Source organism: Oculina patagonica, chromosome 4 (genome assembly GCF_052425735.1).
Source record: "Oculina patagonica isolate OP01 chromosome 4, crgOcupat, whole genome shotgun sequence".
NCBI lineage: Eukaryota > Metazoa > Cnidaria > Anthozoa > Scleractinia > Oculinidae > Oculina > Oculina patagonica.
In genome coordinates, this window is record NC_135761.1 from 38,967,942 (window position 1) to 38,985,267 (window position 17,326).

The following is a 17,326-nucleotide window of genomic DNA, read 5'->3' on the forward strand; positions in this document are numbered from 1 at the left end:
GGCTCTGGGGACATAGGATTTTTGAATTAATTCGAATTTTTTTTTTATTGACTGTTTGAAACAAAGAATTCCTAAACGGAAATCGAAAACGTAAAGACTCTTTCATATATTCTTTGAAATTTCATGACTGCATACATGAAGACCGGAAGTTATAGAATCTAGGACTGGAAATCGTGTTCCCAGAGTAGCCCTTTGTAACGCCCTTTGTATCCTAGCCTCTCTTAGCCGGCTGTTTCCTCGTGCCAAGGCTCAGCCGGCTAAGAGAAACGAAAGGGCTATGGGGACGAGAATGGCGACTGCCGAGATTTGAGTACGCAGGCTAGTTACGCAGGCCTCAAAGGAAACGAAGATCCTGCAAAATCTTTCACGTGATTGAAAACGACCTTGAAACGCGTTTGTGGACTGTTAGGCCGATCCTGCAAACTTTATAGCTAAGGTGTGCCGTTGGACATCTAGCAGATTTCGCTTCTATATTACGTCAATACAAGAAATAAGCTACACTAAAGCACAGAGGAAAATTAAAGGTTAGTGTTTATCTTCTAAGTAAATAAGCCATCGTTTCGCCTGTGAGTCCTTTCACTTAAGCCTGGTTCTCATATGATCGTCCCGATCGTCTCTGTCGCTTCTGTCGCTTCAAAAAGTTTGCTTGCTCCAATCACCTCAGACTTTACAAACGACAGAAGCGACAGAGACGATCGGAGTGATCATATGAGAACCAGGCTTTACCGAGAGTTCGTTTACCAAATGTTTAACGTACAGTAAATATCAACAGCAGTAAATTTATATTGCAATCAAGTCTACCAAATTAACATTGTTTATTTCGTATTTTAATAAAAAGAACTAAAAAGCCTGAATATTTCTTGTACATTAACTGTGAAAAATGAAGCACTTCGAGTTCATTGGCAAACTGGCCGTATAGGCGAAACATCTCGAAGGCGAAATCACAAACTGTACAACTTTAACTCGTAGTCTTATATATTTTCACAAACCATCTGTCGAAAAAATCCACCTTTATGTTCTGTTGAATTTTTTCCCAGAAATTTTCTCTTTAATTAACTGATTAAAACAACAAAGCTACACAGATAAAACAGTTGTCTGTTTGACTATTAATTTTTCCCAGGGAGTGGGGACATTTGATCACTGAAAATGGGCTTGTAGTGGGACATTTGAACAGCAGAGAGGTGGGAATTTGAATGCAAATTTTCCAAAAATTCAAATGCCTGAGGGGTTGCCCGGGGACAGGATGTTGAACCTTTAATTTGACTGATACATTTTCCCATCTCCATAACGTCCCACTTGAAATAATCCGTACTACCAGAACCAGGAGCTGGTACAACACAATATGGATTACCGACACCAAATTTTCTCCTTCTTTTTTTTTAATAAAAGAAATATATATCACACCTTTTTCAATGGCATGAAAATTAATATTTATATTATCTCACAAAAAATCTGATCTAACAATACAAACATACTACACATTTCAACAAATCACTTTCAAATACCTTTATTTTCAATCACTCCCTTTTTTCCTTTTGCTTTTTCAGGTTAGACCATTACTAACATCATTTCAGTATTAACAGGTGACTTGTCACTTGTTTCATTTCACTTGAAAAATAACTGAAGTTTACGGAAAAGCAACTGAAGTTCAGACAAATAACTTGAATTCAACTGATACAAAGCCAACAAAAGTCAAATAAACTGAAAACAGTATTCAAGTGAATACAAATATCAAAAAGTCCTCATAAACAACCTTTATTACTTATACTCACATGGAACATCCTTTAAGATCCCGTTTTGCACTCTTTGTTACTAGTCTCCAGAACCAAAACTCTCATCTTAACAAGCCAAAGTATCATAAACAACGATGTACAGAACCAAGTAGGCTACCCATCAAGCACCTCAAAAAATATTTAAAAACAAGACAACATAGAAAAAAACGTCGACATTGCATCTTAAAAAATACTCCTAAGTCGTCAAAACTATATCAAATAATTCAAAGCCCTTTTCTCTGCAAAGCAGCCACTTTTAGTGATACAAAACTTGTAACTCAATGCAACAATTACACACACAGACACATCTATGTTAACACAAGTCCGTGCAAACCTATTAATCAATGTGTCTATAAAAACTTGAACCATAGAAAGAAGAATATTGCCAGTAGCCTCTCTCCAGATATTGAAACAAATCCTGGCCCATTTATTGTAGATCAAAATAAGACAATTTGTGCTCCATATAGTCAAGGAAATATTTCAATCTTTGGCTCTAATGCAGGAAAACAATGTGTATCAATGAGTTTAACAGCGCTTTTGTTCAATTTTACACATTCAATTCAATCACCCTCAGATCTTATAGAAATAATGAACATTGGTAATCAATTATACAAACCACTATCTCAATCAACACATAAAGATTTCTTGATGTTCACAGAACTACCTGAGATGCTTTGTCTAAATGACACCATGTATCAAATCCACTACAGTGACAGTTACTTTGGAACCATACATAATTTAAATACTCTGCCAATTAAAGATCTTCAATGTATATCACTACATCAGGCATTTCTCCACTTGATCACACAAAACTTCCGTTCATTTCTTCTTACAATAACAATCAATACAGTAGCTATCTTTATAACAAATCAAGGTACATTCAAAGTATTTGATTCACATAGCCGTAATTCTAAAGGAATGTTTGATCCCCTTGGAACATGTGTGGTAATAGAAGTTGCCTCCCTTGACAAACTAATAGACTATTTTCAGAACTTTTATACAGCAATCCCAGATGCACTTTTTGAAATAAAGGGAATCCATATAGAAACACAAGTTACTAGCAGAATTCCTGAAAGCACAAGCAAAACCTCTACACCACTAATTACAGACAATCACTCAAAGAAACATGAAACAGTACCACTTCATTCACAAGTTAACAACAGTTTTTCTCCACATAAGCACTCCACTTGCTTTACTTGTTTCTATGCAATCTGTTTTTCAATGTTATCTAAAGTAAATCATTGGAACAAAAATACATTGGATGCAATAATTCAGAATAGCAACCACTTACAAAAAGAAATCCTCTTAAAAGAAGATTGTACAATTTCTGATCTTCCAAATTCCCTTGAAATACAAAGGAGCAACATTCAAGTCACTTTTAATCTGCTATATACTATAACACATAAAGTATCATCATCTCCTATTCAAGACATACAAAACATTATAACAGAAAATCAAAAAGATAATACTGGCTTTTTATTATCAATATCAAACTGCTATGCATGCTGTATTTTTGAAACAGGAAATAAACAAAACATAACTTATGCTTTACTTACCTTTGATCATCATCATGATACTACTACATCAAAAGGTCATAGTTATCAAATAGTTGAAAATGTTACCACTGCAGTAAAAGACCTACTCAAAATGCTAAGTAATAAAACTGCAAAACAAAAAACAACAATATATAAATTACAGTTCATCAAATGCAGTTATGAGCTATCAAACAAAGACCGTAAGAATACTTTAAGAAGGCATATTACAGAAGAGCAAAAACAACAGTATTCCAAACAAAGAAGGGCATCCTATGCTAACAAAAAAGCTAAATTATCCTTGGACTACTACATTAATAAATTTAATTGCAGCATAAAAGAAGGTCCTTATTACATCTGTGTTGTTTGTAACAGACTTCTCTATAGAAAAACTGTTGTTTTGTTTAATAAAGATACATACATGAATAATAATCCCTCGCTCTTTTCAAATGTAAAGTCATTCAATGGAAACATGTACATTTGTAACACCTGTCATATGACAATAAAAAATAAAAACAAAATGCCATGTCAAGCAGTTCTCAATGACCTTAGCGTTGATGATGTACCACACGAGCTTGCAGTTTTAGAAAAACTTGAACAAATACTCATTTCACAATGAATAGTATTTGAGAAAATTGTCATTATGCCAAAAGGTCAACAAAGAAAAATCAAAGGCGCAATCTGTAATGTTCCAGTCAACTGTGATCAAACAAGTAGAATTTTACCACGTCCACCTGATAGTTCTGGCATAATTATGATAAAGCTCAAGAGAAAATTACAATTTAGAGGTCATGTCTATTTCCAGGCTGTACGACCACACCTGATACTACATGCTCTACAGTGGCTACAAAGCAATAACCCACTCTATCAAAATATAACTGTCAATCTTGAGAACATTGATCCCAAATTATCATCTGCCTTCACAGATGAACAGCAAACTCCATTAAACAGCACAGATTCTTCTGAAATTGAAACTTTATCTGATCTTACTTGTGACACTAATAACAACAGATGCGAAACGCACTGTACACTTAATAAAGATGTTCCAAATAACACAAATTGTTCCAATAGTACAACATTTACCACTGATCACTCCAGTGGTAATGATGATGATAATGATGATGATGATGATGATGATGACGATGATGATAATAATGATTGTGAAAAAGAAGATCCACTAAACCAGCACAGAGCAGCAACCTGTGAAACCTGTATACAATCTATCATCCCAGATTACCCTGTTATACTTGATGATGAAACAACAACCACATCAACAGGAAATGAAATTTTTAATATTGCTCCAGGTGAAAACAAGCATCCTGTATCTATGATGACAGATAGATTTTGTGAAGAATTAGCATTTCCAGTTTTGTTTCCAAAAGGTCAATATGGCTATAAAATGGACAGAAAGGAAAAGTTAACTCCTGTTAAATACTTTAATGCTTGGTTACTCCACTATACTGGGAGATTTGCCATGAATCCAGAATACCTTTTTTTTGCACAATTTATTATTGAACAAAAGAAAGTCTCAGACAGCATTAACATTGCTTTGAAAAAGTTACATGGACAACCAGTAACAGCATTACAACTTAAATCAAACCAGCAGTATGTAAAAAATCTCATCTTCAAGGACCAGGCTTATCTTTTTCTTAGAAATATTCCAGGTAGCCCACCATATTGGCAAAAATTCATGTTTGAAGTTTTATCAATGGTTCAACAACTTGGAATCCCAACATGGTTTTTGACATTATCATGTGCTGATCTTAGATGGCCTGAACTTTTCCACATATTATCACGCATCAAAGGACAAAACATGACTGATGAACAGATAGACAATTTATCATACAACGAAAAATGTTCTTTGTTAAACCTTAATCCTGTCATTACTGCAAAACACTTCCAGTATAGAGTAGAATCCTTTTTCAAAGATGTCTTACTAAGCAATGCAAATCCAATTGGAAAAATTGTTTATTACGCCCTTAGAATAGAATTTCAAATGCGTGGATCTCCACACCTCTATTCACTAATATGGACTTCAGACTGTCCAGAACTCAACAATGAAAACGAGCAAGCCTATATAACATATATTGATAAGCATGTTCAGGCAACTCTTCCAGACAAGGCAAACAACTCTGAACTTCACGATTTACTTATCACATATCAGAAACACACTCATTCCAGAAGTTGTAAAAAATACAAAAATATTCCCTGTCGATTCAATTTTGGCCAATTCTTCACAGACCAAACAGTAGTTTCCAAACCATTGCCAGATAACATTCATCATGATGAAAAAGAACTCTTACTGAACAAGCGCAATGACATCCTGTCTGCTGTAAAACAAAAAATCAATGAAAACTTAGATTCCTCTAAACCCAATTACAATCCAAATATAACTGAAGATGATCTTCTTGCAGCTTTTAAAATTTCTAAACGCGAATATAACTGGGCTCTATCTGTTTCTTCTGATTCCGATTTTGACTTACATCTTAAGAGATCAATTCACAGCTGTTTTATAAACAACTACTTTGAAGCTGGTATAAGAGGATTTAGAGCAAATGTTGATCTGCAACCAGTCTTCAATCATTACAAATGCATAACATATGTCTGTTCATACTTTTCAAAGGACGAGACTGAATGTTCTCAAGCTATAAAATGTGCAGCGAAAGAAGCCAAAACAAATAATGACAATGTAAAGGACACTTTAAACAAGGTTGCCACAGCTTTCTTGTCTTGTAGAGAAGTTAGTGCACAAGAATGTGTTTACAGATGTATGCCTGAACTTTGGCTACGCAAGATATTTCCAGCAACAATTTTCATTAGTACAGCTCTACCCCAAGAGAGATGCCGAATAACTAAATCCCAACAAGAACTTGAAAATCTAGATGATGAAAGTACTGATATATTTATGTCAAATATAATTGAATGATACAGTGATAGACCAAATATTGTTCAGGAACTATGCTTAGCACAATTTGCGGCCTACTACCGTAAAGACTACAGGACAAATCCTGATGAGGTTAATGATGTTCAGCCAAATATACTTACTGATGATTTACTAGAAACAAACCACAACTTCAACTCTCAATCAACTCTTCCGCAAACAATCAAACTCATTAACAGTCAGGAAACCATGAAATGTCGTAAAGTCAAAGCTGTTATAAGATACCATACACCCAACCGAACAAAAGAACCTGAAAAATTCTATCACCACCTCCTCATGCTGTACTTTCCATGGCGAAAAGAGAGTGATCTTCTTGGTACCGATCAATTATATTCAACAAAATATCAAGATCCAGTAGTCAACACTAAAGTAGAGGCAAATAGGAAAATATTTGAACCAAATGCAAAAGCTATTGATATTGCATTTCACATGTTCAGTGAAAATTCAGTCAAAAATCTTCACTCATATGATCCTATCAATGATCAAGAAAATGACGATTTATTAACAGAAACAACAAATGATACTGATGAATTTAACCAATTAAGTGATCACTCACCTGAAGAATTACTCTCACTTCTGCAAACATCTCAAACCTCAACACCAATTAGTACTTACCATCAGCCATCTGCTATGACAGATGATGATCTGCGAAACTCTGTAAGAAGTTTAAATGCAAAACAGCGTTTCACCTATGATGTTGTCCTATCTTGGTGTAGAAATACCGTGAAAAATGTAAATTGCCTTAACAAACAAACAATCAAACCAATACACATCTTTGTAACAGGAGGAGGTGGTGGTGGTAAGAGCCATTTAATTACAACTATTTATCATACTTCACTCAAAACCTTCAAGTATACAGCAGTCAATCCTTCTCTACCAACAGTTCTTCTAATGGCTTCCACTGGTGTTGCTGCTATTAACATAAGTGGTACAACTATCAATACAGCCCTAGCTATTCCAAAAGACACTGGAATTCATTTATCTCCATTGTCAGATCAAAAGAAAACACTTCTCAGACTTACTTTAAGTGAACTTAAGCTTTTAATAATTGATGAAATTTCAATGGTTTCAAACAACATGCTTCTTCACATTCATCAAAGGCTTAAAGAAATTTTTGGAACTTTAACTTCAAACATGTTTGCTGGTATAAGCATAATTGCTGTTGGAGACTTACTCCAGTTACCACCTATTAAACAAAAACCAATTTTTTGTCCATATACCAATGACATCTACAATCTTTCACATCCATGGCATGAATTCAAAATGGTAGAACTCGATGAAATTATGCGACAAAAAGATGACCAACCATTTATTGAATTATTAAACAGGTTCAGGCTTGCAAAACATACACAAGCAGACATATGTACCATTCAATCTAGAGCAGTAGATCTCAATGACAAAAATAGTTATCCTGCAAATGAACTTCATGTCTGGGCAGAAAATAACCCTGCAACACAATACAACAATCAACGTTTGAAAGAAATTTTAATGCCTCTACATCTTCTTCAGGCTATTGACCAATATCCAGAAAATGTATCAATTCATCAAATTCAACAAGTTCTTTCAAAAGGACGTTCCTACACGGCTGGCCTAGATTTTGAAATATCCATCAAACAAGGTGCTCGAGTCATGCTAACAAACAACATTGATATCTCTGACAGACTAATCAATGGCCAACTAGGTACTGTTGCACGGATTCTTCTAAGTGAAATTACTCAGAAACCTACTATTGTTTACATTAAGTTTGACGATGAACATGCAGGTACCCTGCTTACCAGTAAATCTACTGATATTTTTGCTATCGAACACAAACTTGTCCCAATTAAGCCAATTTTAGGTAAAATTAAATTAAATCCAGGCAAACGTTCCTCACCAGAAATACACAGACTACAATTTCCATTAACATTAGCATGGGCATGCACCGTTCACAAAGTTCAAGGATTAACTCTAAACAAAATTGTTGTCAGTTTTGAATTATTTAAACAAAAGACCTTCAATTATGGACAAATTTATGTTGCTCTTAGCCGTGCAACTTCTCTTAATGGTCTTTATATCCTTGGAAAATTGGAACATAAACATGTTAAAGCAGATCCGAGAGTTCACAATGAGTACGAGAGACTCCGAAATACTTCATTATTACATGATGACACCAACTTTCAAGTACAAGAAGATGATCCTATTATACCCATTGTACTGTTAAACATCAGATCACTTAGAAAACACAGCATTGACGTAAAATTCCACACCAAAATGTTAAACTCTGACCTATTGCTATTCACAGAGACTCAACTCACACCCTCTGATTTAGCCCATGACATTCAAGACTACCTTTATCCTTTCATGCTAAACAGGCAAGACAGTCAGGATAAATACTTAAGCTTAGCCTTTTGTAACAAACCAACAGTAATTATCACTCACAAACAGTACCTTCCAGCAATAAATGGCTTAATATTGACATTAATCTTTACAACACGAAACAACTACCAAATTACACTTCTTCTGCTCTATCGAAAACAAACACACAATCTACATGATTTCATTAATAACCTTACACACATTACAACTTCATTTATGATTGACCTCATATACCTCAATTACCTTGATGAAAATCAATCACACACTTAAAAAAATGTACTGGAAAGCACATTAAGTTATCAACAAGTAGTCAAAAAACCAACATTTCTATCAGGAAGTCTTCTTGACCAAATTTACATCAACCCTCAAAAATTCCAACATATAGACAACACCATTATTAGTGTTTATTACTCTGACCACGATGCAGTTAAAATCTTACTCCATCTTTAATAACCTTCACAACTCATTATCAAACAATATTTAATTCATTCATTCATCCATGCAACTCAATGCATCCCCACAAGCAATAAGAAAAGAAAGCAAGATCAAGACACCTACTAAAACTTATTGTAGTTTTCAGTGAAATGCGAACTCTGAAATTCAAAATCCAACTAGCAATAATTTGCGTTTTTCACTGCCATTAATCATAATTATGACGACTGCCAACAAACCATGACAAACAGAAACAAACAAAATGGATCAAAATCTACCAATTGATCAAAACTGACAGTCATGACTTTTTGACCCAGTTGAAGTGAACTTATGTCTCCCGAGAAGTCTGCTAAGATGATTGACGGCAGTGAAAAGCATGTAAACTGTTGGTCAAGAATTAAATTTCAAGATTCGCATTTCACTGAAAACCTCAATAAGTCATCACAGCAGTGCTAATTTAACCTGGTATATCAATTACAACAGCAGGAACCTAAATTTTTTATATAATTTAATCCTCCAATCAAGAAATGTTATTTTCCATTTATTTTTAGTTTACCTAACCTGCACAAACTTCTCAACACAGGAGTTAATGTCAATACTGGTCATAAAGCAACAACTGATAACAACCTCTTTATTTGGTTACTACCCAGGGAAACACAGGGAAACACATCATATTTAGCTCCTTTCTGGTAAGTACATTAACTCTCCAGTTTTTCCTATGAAACTTGTTACTTCCTCATTCTTCAGTATCTATCTCCTCTGTATATTTAACAATAAATTATAATCGGTGATTCCAGAAAATATCCATATTCATACCACAGATCACATATTTGAATTCTGAGGGCAAGGGGGGTCCATTGAACTGGAATTCCAAACGCATTGTGAGGATGCTAACAATTGGAATTCTGAAGGCATGAAGGAGTTCCACACCTTAGATTTTCACAGGAGACAGACAAGACTCAAAATACTCATTTTATGGACTTCTAATTCATAAAGGACAAACTGATGACAGTGTGGCAGAAGTGTGGCAGAAGCAGGATACAACACAACTACTAATTGAACAGGCATGTGTTTGCATTGATTCACAGAACAAAAAATGTGGGTTGTACATCAACCTCCAGAAACCTTCATGTTTCACAAGATATTAAGCCCAATCAGTGGAGTGTAAAATTCTTTTGGTACACTTTCAAGTCTGGTCAGTATAAGACACAAACTGCAGACAACGGACTATGTATAAAACACAGACTGAACTATAAAATCCACAGTCCACATTTTATACCTCAGTCTGTACCTTATACCCAGCCTATAATCCGTAGTCCTCAGGCCGTGTTTTATAGTGATCACTTCAAGGCACCATTTTTAAACACATGAAATTGGGAGCGTCTGCTGACCCTAAAGACTCAAATTCAATGCAAATTCACTGCACTTAATCACCCTTGATCATAATATCTTCCAAGTTTACATATGTACATCACACAATATTCTTATTTTAACATAGTGCACCAGTTTGGGGCAATGTTAATTAGGTCAATATAGGTTGCATCTGTTGAACAATGATAAAGAGAAAATTCTTTTTTTTTACATTTTCACCCAGTATTTCCTGAGTCATAATGACACCCTTTATTACAGAATTAAATGAAGTCATTTGAAATAATTCAATGTAAAATATGCCATTTTGGCCATATTTGCAAACCCTTATGGACATTCTGAAGGGCTTCACAAAAAAAATAGAAATCCAAATGTAATAGGCGGCATTTACAATATTGTGGAATTCCAAGGGCGTAGGGAAATAACGCATTTTAGAACTTAAAGGCAAAGATGAGTTAAAATGTTGACACCAGCCATGCTACACTATAAATATTTTCTGGAATCACCCAATCTACTGATTAACTTACTCTTTTTTTAACCTTTTTTTTTTCAAAAGTTTTGTCTCTCTTAAAAACATTAAAAAAAAGACTGCTAACAGTATAACTAACTTGCAACTTTTTTAGTGAATTGATAACTTTTCTAAGCCTATAAACCTATATCTCTTTTAATTTTTGTTAACTACCCCAATCTGAATGTGGCTACCAATAATATAATTTAAATTGTTCCCCACAGACTCACAATCTTCCAAGAGAGCTACTCTTTCACTAACTCCAGGTAGGATAAGCCCTTCACTTACCTCAATGCTCTTAACATATTATATAGAGGTGCCCACTTAGAAAATATTCCACTGTACGTATAGTCAGTACTTTTCTGCTCACAAGTTTTTCTTCACCTATCAATACAAACCAAGCAACTTAGTATTAAACATGATAATGTGTTACTTTTTTATGGCATTTTTCTTGTAGGATAAAAGAACCTCTCTCTATAGTTGGCATCTATAATTGCATTGTTTTTTTCTTTCCAACATGTTGTAGATGACAGACTATGCCATTCCACAAAGAATTGTTTATCTACATAAAACATTTTCAGAAACTGGGGAAAGAATTTCTATTGTAGTAAGTTCTTGTTCTGTTTATAGACAATGTACATTGTATCATACAATAATTTCTATGCATACCGGTATAATACTCTACTTGCAACTAATCCACATATTTACCAATGACTAAAATTACTTTTTCCACAGCATGAGGTACACATGTAAGTAACATTTCCCAAACAGTTTAAACCCACAATAAGTTCAATTTTTTGTTGTTGTTGTTCAGTGTCTTTAAAAACGAATTTGCTACTCTGCCAAGATAGAATACAAGACTCATGTAGTCACCTGTAACATGCCTCACCCACTACATCTAACTATCCAACTAAGATAAACAAACATGCACAGGATTTTATTCTTGAACACCATAAACATCAACAGCAAAGAGAAACAAGTAAGACCAAAATATATTGAACATAAATATTTTTCCTTCACTTTGTCTGCCAACTAACTTTTCTGTAGGAAATAACACATTTCCCAAGATCTGCTTGGCATATCACAGTGCACCAGTTGAAGACTATGATCTGTCTCTCAAAGACTATGACAAGACTCTACTACCAAGGTAAGATTAGTCAACTTCATTAAAGGATCAAATCTTCACTGTTGATTCTTTTTTTATAGAACAAATTTTCTTTATGTTGATTGACTAATTTTGCATTATACCACAGGTACAACCTAAACATCTTGTCAAAGAACCATTCCGTCTGTTCAACAAGTCTATTATCAGCAAGCAAACTCAAGATATGCAGTTTCATAAAGGTGACGACCAGCAATAAGAACATAGCAACTTGAATGCAAAAACTATTTATCTAGTTATATCATTTCCAATGTAAAAACCTCTTCCTCCCCAACAAAACTGCCAGCTACCGTATTTACTCAAGTAAGCGCTGCCCCCAAACAAGCGCCACCCTCAAATAAGCGCCGCAGTTGGACTCGCCTAAAAAGGTAATAAGCACCCCCCTCCCCCCCCCCCGAATAAGCGCGGCAGTACTGATGAGGCGTGTATTCAATAAACTCCTTTAAACTAAAACCAACACTACAAAGCAACTATAAAACGAACTTCTAAGTTTCTTTCCAGCAAAAGCAATGTTTTGCATTTCAAAGTGATTGCTTTACTGCTCGCCCATTAGTTTTTCTATTGAACATTCTTACAACACATAGTTCTGTAAATGTTGTGAAGGCGATGAACTTTGCCAGGACACCTAGCACCACTTCTCCCCTCAGCAAGAAACGAATACTGAGAACCAAAAGACACTATTTTCAATTGCTGTAAAACATTAGATTCTTTCTGGCGGTTAAATTTTAAATAAGCACCACCCTCAAATAAGCACCACCCTCGAATGATACGGTATGCAGGCTACAATAATAAATATTGATATTAAAATTCATAGGCACAACTTGAACTTACATTTTTTTCTGATCCATTTTGGTCTTAGTTTTGCATGTCACTCACCCCCATGGAAAATTTTCTGTAGTTCTGCTTCCTTGGACCACGATGTTATCATTCTTAACAATGGTGTCAGTAAGTATTGCAATTATTTGTATTGGCAGTTCTTGACTGACTTACACAGCTGCATGGTAATTTGTTTTGCTACCAAGTCAAGCCATACACTGTGTTTTAATTTGATTGGAAACTACTCTAACATTAGTGTTCCGTGAGACAATTGCATTCCCTCAAATTCTCACAAGACCTTTTACACTTGTACACTAACAGGGCAGTGCTGTCAATAAGTTTTGAAGTAGACAGCGGCAATGGGAAAGTAGGCAGCAGCCTACTGTTTAAGTGCCGAAAGCGCGAGCCTATTTTAACGTTTTCCTGACAGTATTTGGGCCTAAAGAACAACCAAAATTAAGACTATATTAACCATATTTTATGTTTATAACAACCATTCGCTTCCTCAAAAACTCAATCACTGGCTTTTAGAAAACAGCAAAATGATAAATCTTCAAATGCTGATTTCATTTTGGCACATGCGAAAGCCTGGGGTCTAATCTTGTGAAAATGTCCCAGGCGTTCCACGACTCTCCAATCTGCTTGGATTTTTTTCTACTTCCACCGAAAGGTTAACACATTTAAAACTCCAAAAATGGGCGTTTACTTAGGCTCAGACGTTTGAGCTGCATGTTTTACAATTATTTTTGCAGGATCTTTTCATTATTTTAAGCTGGTTTCTTGCTATATCCTGTTCTGTGAAAATGTTGCAGGCGTTCCATGATTCTTTAATCAACTTCCATCACGCCTGGGAAAGGTAAACACGTTTAAAACTCCCGAAATGCGTCTTTATTTCGACTTAGACATTTCATTAAGGTGGATGTCTCACAATTATTTGTGTGGGATCTTTTCCTTATTTTAAGTTTCTTACCAAAATTAACAGTAAAATGAGACGAAAGTAGCCGGTCAAAGATAGGTCAGTAGCCGGCTGTTTCAGCCAGCTAACAGCCCTTATTGATAGTACTGATTTACAGGACTTTCCAATTTGATGACTTCCCATCACTTTTTCCTACATTTTTGAAACTTTTCCATGACCTTAAATGGATTGTGTCCCGACTGAGATATTTTTTTTATTAAGTTTGCCAAATACACCACTTTTCTTCAAAATTTTCAAAAATTATCTTCATTTCGGGTACTTTTGTACCCTTTCCATTACAAAAAAATATCCTGACTAATTTATTTTGTACAACCCATACCATTTTCATGACTTTCCATGACCTACATTTAAATTCTATCATTTTCCACGCCTTGGAAAATGATAAAATATGACCTTCCAGGTTTTTCGTGACCCACACGAACCCTCATTAATTCAAGATGCTTTTAATAACAAATTGGCATTTTTGCCATAATTTCTTTAAGACGAAAGCTGCCTGTATGGAGAATTACCATTCTGGATCATTAAGAACGACTGAAGTTTTATCACCAACAGCTGTTGTTAAGATATTTACTTCTAGGATGACCTGTTTACAGTAACGTTTATACAAGAACAACTAAGCAAGTAAGAACAGATTGTTCTCAATTTTTCACCCAGCCTACCATTGGTTAACAGTTAAAATGGTCCCCCCCCCCAACGTTCGAGCAACATAGGCAAAAATATAGTTACCAAAAAGAACTCATAGCATGGTAACAGTTTAAGTACAGCTAACAATAACCTACCAAAACTATTACACTCAAGCTGACCCCACAAGACAAAAATGGATTTGAAATTAGCTATATTTCAGTAAGACCGACGTTTCCAGTTCAGAACAAAATGGCTCGTGTTTGAACATTTTTACAAGGTTTGACTTTAATTTTCTCAAGAATGCTTTTGAATTTAATTTCGCAGTCACTAAGACAAATAAACATCAGTAAGATCTTTTACAAAGTGTACAAAATGTTGCCATGCTATCAGTGGATTTTTGGTACAAAATTGTTGCACTTCTTGCTCACAATTTCAGTGGAATTCATCTTAAATCTCTTTCCATCAAAGAGTGCACTTCTAAAGCCTGGACAACTTCACTCTACTGTTTGCTGCCTGTTTTGTTCTTCTGCATGTTATCCATCCTCATCCATTTTTTTCCTTCTCTGCAGTGCAATGCTACTAACTTTTTTTCTGTCTGTCTGTCTTTCTCTCCCCCTTCCCCTTCACGTTATAAGCAGGATATTTACCCAATGTTTCCATTGTGCACCTCTTAGGCTATTAATTCTCTGTGCCACAGGGATACTATTGGATCTCCTTGGAGACACCAGCTGTTACTCGAACACCATCTGCACCTCAGTTGTCATAGACTAACACCAGCAGATTAGTCAGTAAGTAAGAATGTTTTTGCTAACCAGAAGTTAGGGCCCAGTTGTTTAAGAACTGAATAACACTATCCACTGGATAAATTCTTATCCACTGGATAACTGTCATACAAAACCTCCTTCGTTATCCACCAGATAGTAGGCTAATTTAGCAACACAAACAAGAATGTCAGTTGACGACGGCATGCACATCAAAACTACCCATATATGGGTACCCCGTGCAAAATAAGAGACGTTTGTTTGGATTTTTAACCATATTTCAAGGTCCATAATTTCGTCTCTGTTCATCCTAAAAGCATCAAACTTGGTCAAATGACCAATCTCACCAGGTACTTTCATATGGTGATGTCAGATTATCAATTTCTTAAAATTAAAAACTTGCCCCAGTTCCCTGCGCAACCTCGGAATGGCCAATGTCGTTTTTAAGATTACAGGATTTTCAGCCATCATCTACTCAAGACATAATAATTCATCCCCACTTTCTCACAGCCCCTTTAAAACACTCTGCCGTAAAGTAGTATTATTTTGATAACAACTTTTACTCAGGCCTTGAACTCTAAATGTTCCTTAGAATGTGCTTCAAAATAGGTGATTTTATAATTATCGTGTTTGTTTTGTTTTTTTTGCAGGAATTAAATACGACATCAAGCTTATTACTCCGCACTCTACATTTTATGCCTTTTAATGATACATTTTGATACAATCAGTACTTAGTACACCACTTTTGCATATTTACCATAGGCTTTTAGAATTCGCTCAATTTTTAAATGCATAGCAATTCTTTCCTTTATTTGCAATTTGACATCAAGAGCTAACAATGCTTTTCCTGAATTAACTGCGCATAAAGTGGATTCTATCAATAATTCAGTATTTTGATGAATTTTTTTTTTTTTCAAGATGAACAAAGATTTTAACGCAAAGTCACAGCTAACAACTAATTTACAATAGTGGTCGCAAGTAAAAAAAAAAACACAATTTCCCAATCATGCTCTAGAACAGTTTCTTTAGAATCAACATTTATAAATGCACAATCTAGTTTTTGGCATGATGGTCCTAAACTTCAAGCCTATTATTTTGTGCATAAATTGTAACCTGGAAATGCTTAGCCTTTGTAACAAGGTAAAAGCAAACTGTACCATTTTATAGGATATTAAAGCACAATGTTTGGTCAATTAATCATATGTTCACTTCATTAACTAATATTACTTTACTACATCAACTTAACTATCTTTTAGTTACAATAAAATACATGAACACTTCAACTCAATGTCCTCTTTTTGACATAGTACATTGTGCCAATTCAATTTCTTTACATAATTCACTTAGCAACACCTCTTACAAAACGTTTTATAGCGTATGTTAACCGGGGGGGGGGGGAGAGGAGTACGGGGATGGGAGGGAACCAACTTCCATACATTCGCTTATATGAAATCTCAGCAATGTTCTCGGAAATGATATTAAAACGGCGATCACATTTTCCCGTGTCCCTCGAAGCTATTTTACTTTCTATATTTCTCGTCGTTCTTTTCAGGAGCGTCATTACGTTCATGGTCTGTCCCCTTAGAATTTGTTTTACCTCATTAGCAATCCTCACGTCTGTTGAAAATCACCGTATAATGATAAATTTGCATTTCAGCACTAAAATCTTGCACGATTTCACCAAATTTTCCGTCCTTATAACTACACGACGATGACAATTTTGGGATAAAACAGACCATTAGATTCTCACTCAACATAATTGTCACTCCTTTCAATTTCTTTACATAAAACTCACTTAGCAACTCCTCTTGCAAACATTTTTTATAGCGTATGTTAACCGGGGAGGAGGAGTAGGGGGGTGGGAGGAAACCAACTTCCATTTCACAGGAACAAATGACCTGCTTCATCATCTCCAAAAACCCCTGATGAAATCGTGACTTGATCGCATTGCAAGTTTTCCGCGCTTCACGCTTGCCCTCGCACTTCGCGCTCGCTGTATCGCGCTTCACGCGCCCGCAAAATAAACCACCTGTTCTGGGCACAAGTTGTCGGAACATGACTATTCGGTCCCAGACCTCG

The 17,326-nt window shown here is 35.3% G+C and overlaps 1 protein-coding gene and 1 long non-coding RNA gene across 6 annotated transcripts; both read left to right on the forward strand.

The window, feature by feature from the left end:
* The first annotated feature begins 361 nt into the window (after window positions 1-361).
* Window positions 362-16,530, forward strand: LOC144650194 (uncharacterized). 5 transcript variants are annotated; one of them, XR_013570038.1, is made up of 10 exons: window positions 362-528; window positions 9,693-9,721; window positions 11,133-11,174; window positions 11,435-11,515; window positions 11,956-12,055; window positions 12,162-12,252; window positions 12,930-13,015; window positions 14,345-14,483; window positions 15,161-15,274; window positions 15,898-16,530. It is a non-coding gene; the product is annotated as an uncharacterized LOC144650194 (long non-coding RNA). The 5 variants fall into 5 exon arrangements; XR_013570037.1 differs by having other exon boundaries at window positions 362-524; window positions 9,584-9,721; XR_013570039.1 differs by having other exon boundaries at window positions 362-524; window positions 9,584-9,721; window positions 15,184-15,274.
* On the forward strand, window positions 7,396-8,218 carry LOC144647875 (ATP-dependent DNA helicase PIF1-like). The gene is made up of 2 exons (XM_078507566.1): window positions 7,396-8,177; window positions 8,213-8,218. The coding sequence occupies exons 1-2, from the start codon at window positions 7,509-7,511 to the stop codon at window positions 8,216-8,218; spliced, it is 675 nt and encodes a 224-aa protein (XP_078363692.1). The 5' UTR covers window positions 7,396-7,508.
* Window positions 16,531-17,326: the final 796 nt, after the last annotated feature.